This window comes from Salvelinus alpinus, chromosome 1, assembly GCF_045679555.1.
Source record: "Salvelinus alpinus chromosome 1, SLU_Salpinus.1, whole genome shotgun sequence".
NCBI classification, from domain to species: Eukaryota; Metazoa; Chordata; class Actinopteri; order Salmoniformes; family Salmonidae; genus Salvelinus; species Salvelinus alpinus.
Window position 1 is genome coordinate 90,687,168 of NC_092086.1, and position 13,003 is coordinate 90,700,170.

Here is a 13,003-nt window from a genome sequence, read left to right on the forward strand (position 1 = left end):
ATTGAATGTGCCTCACAAGGGTTTGATAACCACAGATGCTACTCCATGCCAGTAATGGATTCAAGTCTGGCAGTTATACTTTCACGCATTTGTCATCTTGGGCCTGCCAGGTGTTGTTTTTAGTTGTAAAAGGATGCTGAGCATCTCCCGCTGAAGATAATGTTTCATATCTCTGCAAACTCTCTCCCTGTACTACTCTGTTTCCAGTGGTCTCTCTCTACGCAGTGCTGAGATAAGACAATTCTGCGGTTAAGATTTTAATACCGCTTCCCAATGACTCATAGTGATAACTTAAGAGTAGACCAGAGTCTTTTCAGTAAAATTAGTGCACAGTGGTAGACAGAGTGGCCAGGGCAAAACAGAGACCCCTTGCCACGATAAAACAGACAGAGAACCATGGCCAGGTTAACACAGAGACCCTTGACCAGGTTAAAACCTCTACAGGATCGGTGTCCCCCCTGTGGGACGGTTGCGCTAACGTAGGCTAATGTGATTAGCATGAGGTTGTAAGTAACACAATCATTTCCCAGGACATAGACATATCTGATATGGGCAGAAAGCTTAAATTCTTGTTAATCTAACTGCTCTGTCCAATTCACAGTAGCTATTACAGTGAAAGAATACCATGCTATTGTTTGAGGAGAGTGCACAGTTATGAATTTGAAAATGTATTAATAAACCAATTAGGCACATTTGGGAAACATTTTGAACAGAAATGCAATGGTTCATTTGATCAGTCTAAAACTTTGCAAATACACTGCTGCCATCTAGTGTCCAAAATCGAAATTGAGCCTAACCTGGAATAATACATTGTGACCTTTCTCTTGTATTTCAAAGATGATGGAACAAAAAACAAACAAAAAAAATATATATATATATTTTTTTAATCTTTTACCAGATCTAATGTGTTATATTCCCTACATTAATTTCACATTTCCACGAACTTCAAAGTGTTTCAAATGGTATCAATAATATGCATATCCTTGCTTCAGGTCCTGAGCTAAAGGCAGTTAGATTTGGGTATGTCATTTTAGGCGGAAATTGAAAAAAAGGGTCCGATCCTATTAACGGGGTTGGTTATGTTTCCACTTGACACTGCAGAAATATGTATTCGATGTTTCTGTATTCCTATTAGTTGGTTGAATTTACATATCAATAAGGTGTTATGCCATTAGTCATGCTTGCAGATAGGGGGAGATCGCGAACATACATTCTTCCCAGTCTGATATTGACATGCAAGCAGTAGGTCATGTTCTGAAATACTATATTCTACAATGTGTACGAGTTCACTACATACATGTCCTAATGTGTATACAGTGCCTTCAGAAATTATTCACACCCCTTGACTTTTTCCACATTTTCTTGTGTTACAGACGGAATTTAAAATTGTCGCTGGCCTACACACAATAATGCCCCATAATGTCAAAGTGGAATTATGTTTTTCTAGAAGGAAGCCTGGACAAAATGTAAAAAATTACAAAACATGCATCCTGTTTGCTAAAAGGCACTAAAGTAATACTTTAAAAAATGTGGCAAAGCAGTTAAGTTTTTGTCCTGAAAGCAAAGTGTTATGTTTGGGGCAAATCCAATACAACACATTACTGAGTGCCACACTCCATATTTTTATTCATAGTGTTGGCTGCATCATGTTATGGGTATGCTTGTAATCGTTAAGGACTGGTAAGTTTTTCAGGATAAAACATGTACAGAATGGAGCTAAGCACAGGCAAAATCCTAGAGGAAAACCTGGTTCAGTCTGCTTTCCACTAGACACTGGGAAATGAATTCACCTTTCAGCAGGACAATAGCCTAAAACACAAGGCCAAATCTACACTGGAATTGCTTACCAAGAGGATTAGTGAATGTTCCTGAGTGGCCGAGTTACAGTTTTGACTTAAATCTGCTTGAAAAGCTATGGCAAGACCTAAAAATAGTTGTCTAGCAATGAACAACAACCAATTTGACAGAGGTGGAAGAATTTTGAAAATAATAACGGGCAAATGTTGCACAATCCAGGTGTGGAAATCTCTTAGAGACTTACCCAGAAAGACTCACAGCTGTAATCACTGCCAAAGGTGATTCTAACATGTATTGACTCAAGGGGTTGAATACTTATCTAATCAAAATATATTAGTGTTTTATACTTCATAAATGTTTTACAAATGTTAGAATTTTTCTTCCACATTGACACTATAGTTTTTTGTGAGGATCGTTGACAAAAAATGACAATTAAATAAATGTTTATCTCACTTTGTAAGGCAACAACATTTTGAAAAAGTCAAGCAGTGTGAATACTTTCTGAAAGAATATGTGTACAGTACCTGTTAGATATTGGGGGCATCTTGGGATGTGCTTTTGTATGTTATTTCTGTAAGAGCGAGTTAGCTAGCATGATCAAGATGGTAATGGTCACATTAGTCCCTGCTAAATCATAGTTATTTCAGACAAACCATGAAACAGACAAACCATGAAATTACAGCCATCAACATACTGTTGTCCTGCACATCTAATGTGATTCCTTGTGTCTATCATCAGGTACTTACATTTATTGTATTTTGTACTCTTTTTATCATGGTTATGTTTGATTACAAAATACCCATTCTGATATTGACATGCAAGCGATAGATCACAAATCTACAGCCATCAACATACTGTTGTCCTGCACATCTAATGGGCAACCCTTGTGTCTATCCTCAGAACAAACACCAATCAACTTGGCCCGCTGACTGGGTATTCCTTTCTTGAAAATCACAACGCAAGAGTGTTACGATATACGATCACATCTATTACACTTGTGCCGAGACCAGTCTTTTTGTCTACGCTGGACATTTGTTACACCAGGTTAACACAGAGACCCATGGACAGGTTAACACTGAGACCCATGGTCAGGTTAACACAGAGACTCATGGTCAGGTTAACACAGAGACCCATGGTCAGGTTAACACAGAGACCCATGGTCAGGTTAACACAGAGACCCATGGTCAGGTTAACACTGAGACCCATGGTCAGGTTAACACAGAGACCCATGGTCAGGTTAACACTGAGACCCATGGCCAGCCCACTGGCATAGACGTCAGTTCACCGTCTATTTTGTTGTCAAATAACGTGAAATCACATTGACATTGGATTTAGGTTGGGTAAAAATAGATACAATTCCCCCACACTGATGACATTTTGCAAATTCAATCAGTTTTCTACATTGATTCAACGTCATCACATTACATTTTTGGGGTTAAAACTATGTGGAAACAACATTGATTCAACCAGTTTTGCCCAGTGGGAGGTTAACACAGAGACCCATGGCTAGGTTAACACAGAGAGAGAACCATGGCCAGGTTAACATAGAGACCCATGGCTAGGTTAACACAGAGACCCATGGCTAGGTTAACACAGAGAGAGAACCATGGCCAGGTTAACACAGAGAACCATGGCCAGGTTAACATAGAGACCCATGGTCAGGTTAACACAGAGAGAGAACCATGGCCAGGTTAACATAGAGACCCATGGCTAGGTTAACACAGAGAGAGAACCATGGCCAGGTTAACACAGAGACCCATGGCTAGGTTAACACAGAGACCCATGGCTAGGTTAACACAGAGAGAGAACCATGGCCAGGTTAACACAGAGAACCATGGCCAGGTTAACATAGAGACCCATGGTCAGGTTAACACAGAGACCCATGGCTAGGTTAACACAGAGAGAGAACCATGGCCAGGTTAACATAGAGACCCATGGTCAGGTTAACACAGAGACCCAGGTTAATTACACAGAGACAGAGAGCCAGTCCAGGTTACCAGCATCGTTCCAGCTGGCAGTGAGTCAGCACTGCACTGGCAGAAAGTCTGGTTTCATGCGGCTCACAAATCTTTGTCGCAAATGGCCTCCAGGAGATGAAACAACATGGCTTAATAAGGTGTTAAATTGGACATGATCGTTAGACAGAAGGCTAATTTTATGCAACCTCTTATTGCTTCTTCTCCATCTTCATTAATCTGGCCATTTGTTGTTGCTCCTTGGTTGCAAGAAAATGGATGGGGGAGGAGGACGGGGAGTGGGAAAGAGTAAACAGGAGAGTTAGAAGCTAAGAACAAGCTAAGAAAATTGAATATGGTACAGAAATCGGATCTTGTTGGTGTGATTTTATACTATTGTTACTTCTGACATTTGCTTAGAGCAATTCTCATAAAGCAAGTTATTGAGGAGTTTTGAGACCTGAGAAATGCTTGATTAAAGCAATATACAAAAGGCCAGGAGGATTTGCCTGCAATTTACATACAGCCTGAGGCTCAGGTGTTGAAAAGCCTACTAGATACAATATATGTCAGTCTCCTATATTGGTGCCCAATATCCCTTGATAGCCCGTAGATTGGGACAGATATTTTAGTGGAACAAAGAATAGAATCTTGGGCAAAAAGCCATGGTATTGAGGAGAAATATAGTTTAAAAAAAACATTTTCATACATAAAATCTCCATTCCCTAGGCTCTTTTGAAGCCTTTCATACATTGTAGTTGACAAAGACGAGGGTCCACAAAGATGTATGTGACAGTGTATATTGTTATGATAACATAATAAGCCTTCTCCTTTTGTCAGCTCCAGTGTTTTTATTTTTTCCTGTGTCTCTTTCTCTGTGTTTTTGCAGGTTGGATAGTGGCAATAGTGTAAGGGACAACTAGAACCAAGCTAAATTGATGGATGTGTTTCAAGAACCCAACTTTTCTGTGCTGGCTCCAAACCTGGAACAGATCAACAAAGAGGATGAGAATGGTAAAGACATTTGTATGTTGCTTTGCTAGAAACACTTTACTTGAATCAAAAAAAGGATGGACACACCAAGATGTAATTCCTCACCACAGGTGTATATCAACACTTCATACTGTATGTTTTAGCATTTTAAAATGTTTCTATTAAGGAACAGAGGGAATGCTGTTACGTTATCACAGTACATTATGTCCTGCTGGTTACAAGGAGGTACAGAGTTCTTATATGGAACAAGATGCTATGCATTGTTTTCACCTCCTCTGCTATTGAGTTTACCTGTTACCTTCACAGAACTGAAAGGCAAGAAGCCCCAGCCTTGATATTTAGTGACCTTAACCTTTGCTGCATCTGAATGGATGAGCAATGTTTCAGTGCTCAGAGACGGTCCAATGTGTGGAATGTTTTCCTCCATTTTTTACTTCTGAAACTACTTATCATCCTTTCCCACCCCTAACGATCCTGAATGTCAAAGGGGGAAGACCACTCACAAAGAGCAGGGGAAAGGTTATTACCTTTGTCATTCCTTCCATGTATCCTACAAATACATGAACCAGAGTAATAGAAGAGGCAGAGCAGAGGCCTTATTTAAGAGTGAAAAATAGGCTAATGGCATATTTCCACTATAATTGTCCCATTACTTTCTATTGGGTATTTTATTCTCAATGTATTCTTATCACAAATTATAAAGCACAAGAAACACAATGATGAGAAAATGATGAGCATTTCATTTTCCTCAATAAAAAGCAGAATTCACCTTTTCAGCTTGAATTAGCTATATTATTCCGTGTCTTTGTACAAAAGGATGACTTTGTGCAGCCTGTTTAAAAAAACACGACCTGTGCATTTTATCAGCTGTAAGAGAGCCTAGGAACATACATTGAGCTGAAAATGAAAAATAATTAAAGATAGGAAATAGTAGAGTATATTAAAATGTCCTTCCATATAGGACAGTATATTAAAGTACTCTCACATTGTCCATCAGTGAGTTCACTGGTGAATTAGTTATTATCTGATATCATCTCTCTGTTCTGCTCTACAGAATCACACATCCAGGACAGTAATCTGCAGCCAGACAGCACCGCCGTCTCACCTACAGCCAATCAACCAAAAGGAGGCCATGAGAGTGAGAGGACCTCACTGAACCCATTCTCACCCCTCAGCTCAACAGAGACCTCTGAGCCCAGCATCACCACCACTACCACTGATGACCCCTCTTCCATCCACGCCATCTCCCTCACCTCCTCTTGCACAACAAAAGAGGTGAGTCCCTGGGCTCTTCCAGAGGACTGTAGTAACAAAGCAGCTTTCACAATAATGGAGATAGGGAGTGTATCAGCCCTGTCTGGAGGAGACTGCCTCATGCCACAAAGCCGCACATGCCTGGGCTGTTTCATCGAGACCAAGGACGCTACAGAGCCTGAGCCAGGGCTGGACCTGGGCCGGGACTATGACCCCTGTCCTGTCTCCTGTCCTGACATGGCCATGCAGTGCATGAGTTCTGGGGATGGTATCCGCTACGGGGATCAGCTGCTCTCAGACCAGCTCCTCAGCTACCCAGAGCACAAGATCAGGGCAGAGGAGAAGACAGATGATGAGAAGTCAGTGGAGGACAGCGACTCGGAGGACACCACGCCGAAGAGTATCTACGAAGGCCTGCTCCTGGACAAGTGCAATGGTGAGGAGGCTCTACTGGCCAACTCCAGCCAGGACTGGGGCTGCTTTGAGTCCTTTATCAGCGAGAGTAAGATCGAGCTGCTGGACCTCTGCTCTAAGAACGAGCTCTCTGTCAACCTCTTCTCAGAAGAGGACGTAGACAACTACATGTTTGATGATGAGGACGAGGACTCCACCCTGGGCAGCGACGTGTGCTCGCTGAAGATCCGCTACGAGTCCTTCCAGGACAACGTCCGAGAAAAGACCAACCCCATTCAGGAGGAAACCCAGTTCAACTTCTTCCCAAGTGTCGTGGCCAAAAAGGAGGGTGAGGGAGCAGTGAAGAAGGGAGCTGAAGGAGCACAGGTGAAGGGAGAGATTGTTGAAGTCTGGGCGGCTGGAGAAAAGGTTGACAAAAACAACAGCAGCAGCTCTGCTGAGGTGACGCCGAATGTCAGTCCAGAGAGCAGCTACCTGTTTGACTTCAACAATTCCACAGTGGACTCTGGAGAGTACAGCGATGACAGCTCCTGTACTGGATCCTCCCTTGACACCTGCCAGACCAAACAGAAACACTGCTTCCTCTCCAGGGAGAACTCCAGCTCCTCCAGCCAGCTGAGCTATGGGCTGAGGTCCAAGAGAAAAGTCAGATACAGCGACGACTATCTGTACGACGTGGATTCTATCGAGAGCGAGAGGAACACAGAGAAAAAAGACAAGCAGACGGTGGTCCCAAAAAAAGAGGAGGATGATGACTGGTGTCCAAAGAAGAGGAGAAAATCCTCACGAAAAGAGCCTCCGGTGATAATCAAATACATCATCATAAACCGATTTAAAGGGGAGAAGCACATGTTATTAAAGCTTGGCAAAATTGACACATCAGAGACAACAGTAAGCTTAAGTAAGGACTTAGTTCATAAGTACCAGAGAATGGCTCCTCTGAAAGACTACTGGCAAAAGAGGCGCCAGGAAATGCAGGAGCAGCGCATGCTGGCTGCTGGTGATAAAAACACATTTCCAAATGGCTGCAGGCGTTCCCTTAATTCGAGCCTGACAAAACGAAAATACAGGATTGCAAATAGAGTCCGGATTCAAAGAATTCACTCTGTAAAGCTCTCGCCAAACCACACCGATCACAAGCAAGAGGTGGGCGCAGCTGAGGATGAAGCTGCCTGTACAGATATGGAATCTATAACAACAACGACCTCTGACTGTGCTGCTAGATTAGACCAAGGCAGTGTGACAGGAAAAAGCAGATCGCTAGAGAGGGAGGGGAAAAGACTTGGGAATAAGACTGTGCAAATAAGGAAATTTAAAAGCGAGGCCAGACTGAGGTTGAAAAGAATGAACGAGGCTCAGCAGGAGGTTGGTAAAACTGTGATACAGCTACAAGAGGTTGGCCCACTATCCCCAAATCCGCACCCTGACATAGTTTACTCCACTGCAGGCAGCCCCCAGATTTGTGATGACTCTACTGTCAGTGTCGACCCCAATGAAAAGTCCACTTTTATACCAGCCCCCTGCTCCCCTTCCAGTACAATGACCCATCCTGTAAATGTGAATAGTGGTCTACATGTCATCCCTGGAGGCTACCTGCAGACATTACTAGAGGCCTCTGACTCATCCAGTAACACTGGGCTGACATATTACTCCCAGCAGCATCCCCGACAGCAGTTTCCTCATGGCTTCTCCCAGGAGGAGAATCCATTCACTAACCTACAGCTGGCCCAGAGCTGTGTTCTATCCCCACCCTCAGAGTCTGAGCTCCAACAGTCCCCCTCTAACTGCTCCAATCAGATGGAGCCAAACTTCACTCACACATCATGGCAGTCTGAAGGTAAACATTTATCATTTACACCTGATATTAAACCTGAACCTTCTGACTTTTCCAGCACCATTTCTTTGCCAATGACAAACAACTTGCCGTTGTCAGGATATAGTCAAGTCAATGTAGATGGCAACAGACTGCTGTATGATAAGGCATATTTGCCTGAGGAGCCACCAGGACTAGACTCAGGCCTACAAGTCAGCCAGTCAGCTAAAGAGGAACAAGTGCAGTTCCATAGAGTCACTCTAAACACAGAGAACGGCAGGCTAGCCAGCTATGACTCTATGAGTTCACTGTCTGCCACCTCCAGCAACTACAGCTCTATGAGTCTCAAGTCCTGTGAGAAGGAGAGTGAAGACGATGTGAACGAGAACTTCTTGGCCCACTGCAGTCCCAAACTGGTGATCCAGCGAAGTACCGATGAAATCACTCCCCTCAGGGAGTCTACAGACCTACTGGACATCTCCAACTTCACCCCTGATAAGTTCAGGCACTCGCCGTTGTCAGAGATGTCGCCACCTGACACACCAAATCTCTCCCCACAGGTGATGGGGACAGAAATTATGGAAAGCCTAGGAAAGGCCAGGGAGTTTCAGGGAGAGACAGGAGACATGACTCTCTCAGCTACACCTGATGGGACTAAGTGGGACTGTAATGTCCTGCCACAACAAAACCATGATGGCAGAGCGATAAACAATCATCAGTTCCAGTTCCATACTTTCAATGACAATGACGGCACAGGTAAGATTGATGGCCCCAACGTCTTTGATGAGCAGCCCGAATCCATCGGAAGTCGAACTAAAGGTCCCAAGTCAAAAAGGAAAGCAACCAGTAAACAGAAAAGCAAGGCTCCAAGGGCCCCCAAGACAGAGAAGAACAAAGCCCCTAGACAGAATTCTAGTTCATCCAAAAAGCTAAAAGCCCTGCTTGATGCAAAGGCAAATGCAAAAGGTGAAGAATGTGAAGGCCTTGCTGGACTATCAGAAGACTGGCCTTTACTGGAGGAGCATGGTGGGGGCTGGGCAGACGGCAACAACAACAGTCCTGTGGATGACGACCAGCGAGAGTTTGAAGAGCCCTCCAACATCCTGTCCAACATAGCCTCTGGGATGGCAGAGGTCCAGAGGTTTATGAAGGTGTCAATCGAGCCACTGTGGGACCCCATGTCTGGACTCTGTCAGCCTCCAGATGCCAACAGCCTTAAAACTAAGACACTTAAAATCCTGGCGGGAACAACAGCTAACGTCAGGAAAAAGGGTGGTTATACCACCTCCGCTGTGGCAGGAAGGGGCAGGAAGGCAGCTGGCATGGGAGCCAAAAACCAAGCCAAGTTAATTCCTTCAAACCCCTTCTTCCCCCCTCTCATGCTGGACTGCAACGTGTTCAACAAGTCCAGCCTCGGTATACCTGGCATCTGTGGGCCCGCACACAAAAAAATGTACCGTCACAAAACCGGTGCAAAATTTGCTCGAGACGAAAACAATACAGGGAAGCGGGACTCGAGCAAGAACGTGGCTCTGATGGCCTCTTATGAGAAACGGAGGTAATATTTTGTACCAGTGGCTGCAAAGTATGTCCCACTCACTCTATTTCCTCCTGCCCCTTGCTCAGTTCCCTGGGTTCCCTTACTGCTCTCCCTTTTTGACTTAAATCCAAGTGTTGCATGGCAAAGACTTTAACCTTGACTACCCCACCTGCTTATTTTACCCTAAATAGAGCCGAAATAACTTGCATGTAAGATTTTATTTGTTCCTGAGAAACTACCTATTGAGTGATTGATTGTCTTCAGCTTGACTGGGTTTTCAAACTACCGTGGCTACATTTTGTTTCTGACTGCTGCTTGATTCACCTTTCTTGGTCTTTAGATTGTTTTGTTTTTTGTTACTTTAGGTTTGACTTTTGTATAATAAGAAAGATTACCTTGAAACTGTTTTGAAAATAATTTTTGTGATACTTAGTGGTTTGCTTTGTTTTTTCATTTCTCCATTTCAGCAGAACAGCTTGCCCCATCTTAATAATGTCAAAATTCCGTCTGTTGCTCTCCACAAAATAAAATCACAGTTCAAAAGTTGTCCATCCTTACATTCAGACAGTGGTTTCCTTCAGTGTAAGAAGAGAGAGTGGAGTGAGTCACAAGTGAACAGTTACAGTAGGCCTATCCTATCATTACTGATATCACCCTGCCATTCCAGTTGTGGATGTTTCACTGGTGTTGGAGAACTGTATCGCTGTTCTGCTGGGAACCAGACTTCATAATTAAAAAAGGGACTCTTTTTGTATTAACAATAAGACAAATTTATCAAACTGTCCTAATTGTATTAATATCTTTAAATGGTATTATTTGTCATTGGCTTATTGCCATGGTTTGGGGAGAGTTGGTGGGAGGGTAAGTGGAGTAAGTACCCAAAATTGCAATTTGTTAATGCTATTGTACAGAGACATATGCACTATTTGCAGAATATGACAATAATTATAATGTTGAAAATGGAATTAATGTGCCAAACGTTGATCAAGTACCTGTATAAACATTTTCTATCTGTATGTATATTGGCTGTTTCATGTTCTTTTTGTTACGGTTGTGCGGTGGGGGTTCTGGACTATGGTGGCAGGTCGACATTCCAGAGATCTTACACTTGGGATCTATTCCGTTTGCCAAGCACCTGCAGCTGACAGTGATACACCTTTTACCAAAATGCAAATTACTGTCTTTTCTTTCATACATTCTTCTGAAATGATTGCCATCTGAACTCCAAATCCACAGCCAGCATGGAGATACAGAGAAGGGGATTAAATATGCTCTAACAGGTTAATTACATCGAGATCATCGGACTACAAGGTTCTATCTGCATTTTTTGTCAAAATGTAGTTATTGGCATAGCCTTGATCTGTTCAATGTTCTCTACCTATATAGTACTGTAAATACACCAATTCATGTTGTTAAGTTTTAAAGAATACAAGATAAAAATTGCTGACACCATTGACACCAATGAGGGTTCGGATCTTTAAAGCCAATTCTCTCAGAATCATATTTTTGCAAATAGAACCTTATAGTCCCAAGCGCTCAAAATATTGAGGTTTACATTTGTACTATACTCAAGATGAGCACACAGATGAATGTAATCTCATGCATTCACCTACCACTGCACCAACATGGAGCTCTATATTAGATTTATACAATTTATTTCAATTGACATAAATTGATACTATCCATCAGAGATCAATATTTATTGTGAAGACCTTTGTCTCTCGCAACCTCCCTTCCCCTCCATCTTCTCCAAGTTGCCAGGCTAGCCATTTAGATGTGGGACCAGGACAAGTGTCACCACTAGGTGGTGTGGAGCAAACTGCCTTATATCATCCCTGCCCATTGTCAATTGAATGTACTGTACTTCCTCTCCAACAAGAGTTGTATATGATGTACCACTGTTGAGCTGCCTCGGAAAGGTGCTTGAAAGCAAATTAATTTACAGGTAATTGAAAAAAGGATGAAGAAATCTTCTGTGCCCTATTTATGAATGTATTAGATACTGTTATGTTTGATGTAGCCTAATTCTGCCATGATTTTGACATTAATTGAAATTATGTTTTGCCTTTTTTGTTGAAAAGAATATTGAGCTTTATAAATATTGTCAGAGTTGTTGCCAGAGGGATTCCAAAAGAACTCTTGACGTCCTCGATGAATCTTGTATATTTTTCAGTGTAACGATTTGTAAAATATTTTCTAAGTGTATATTTTTCTTAGAAAGTGCTGTGAAGTATTTGTGAGTGTGGATACTCTTTTTTCACCTTTACAGGCAGTGAAAGGGATGCGTAATGACATGCCTCTGGTTTTAAAAACCAAAATAACAAACATGACAAAAAAACTCCAAAAAAGGAGAGGGTAAAACACTGGGAAAAAAGCTGTAACATTTTGTTGGAAGTTTTGTAATCAGACCAATCTTGTTGTGGGAGTGTAGTGCTACTGTGTAAAAAGTATGATAAAACAAAAAGAAAAACTGAAATAAAGACATGTTTGTGAATTTATTGCTGTTTTATAGATTTTCATGTAAATCATTCTAGTATTATTTTGTTTTGTTGTAACTGTTGCAAAGGTTTAAATATTTGTGGACAAGCCTGTATGGTGACAATGTAATATTGGTAACTTGCTGAGTTTTGTAATAATGTTTATGGAATAAATATCAAATAAAAATGAGCTTTTGATTGCTGCTTTCAGATGAGGTCTCCATTTTCGTCTCTGTAGGGACTGTATTGACCTCTTTCTGAGAATGTATACAGTCCTTATGTTGCATGCATCTTGAAGATTTCAAGAAGTGTTCAAATATTTATTGTAGTCTGTGCATGTGTTTGCATGTCTGAAAATAGATTCATTCCCAGGACTCCACAAAATGCTAAACATGTTACTTCATATAATTTTTATTTTCAGATATTTTGCTTTGATGAATAGGCACATGTTTAGAGAGACTACAATCTATTTATTCCAGTGGCGTATATTCATGGATGGCTTCCCTGCAAAATTTACAAAAACACAAAAAAACATAAAATAATGTATATTTTATCTCTCTTGTGTTTCATTATTTTCCTTCAATTCACAAGAGGTTGAATGTATCTCACCGGAGAAAGCATCTGAGCGTGCAAAACAGCTCCCCTCTGTCTCTGTATGTGTAGCCCATCTAGCTGATGATGTCTGGTCATTGAATGCAAGGGAAGCAAGCGAGAATTTGGCCTCCCTTGATAAAAAAAATGTATAAAATAATAACCAATC

At 41.9% G+C, this 13,003-nt stretch overlaps 1 protein-coding gene across 1 annotated transcript in view; it reads left to right on the forward strand.

Annotated features, from left to right (window-relative positions):
- The window catches only part of LOC139533897 (neurite extension and migration factor-like), a 75,309-nt gene extending 62,856 nt beyond the window's left edge, over positions 1-12,453 (forward strand). Inside the window, exons 2-3 of the mRNA XM_071332379.1 lie at positions 4,642-4,766; positions 5,800-12,453. Of these exons, the coding sequence (XP_071188480.1) occupies positions 4,691-4,766; positions 5,800-9,788 (4,065 nt within the window). The 5' untranslated portion in view covers positions 4,642-4,690 and the 3' untranslated portion in view covers positions 9,789-12,453. The remainder of the gene's footprint in view (positions 1-4,641; positions 4,767-5,799) is intronic.
- Positions 12,454-13,003: the final 550 nt, after the last annotated feature.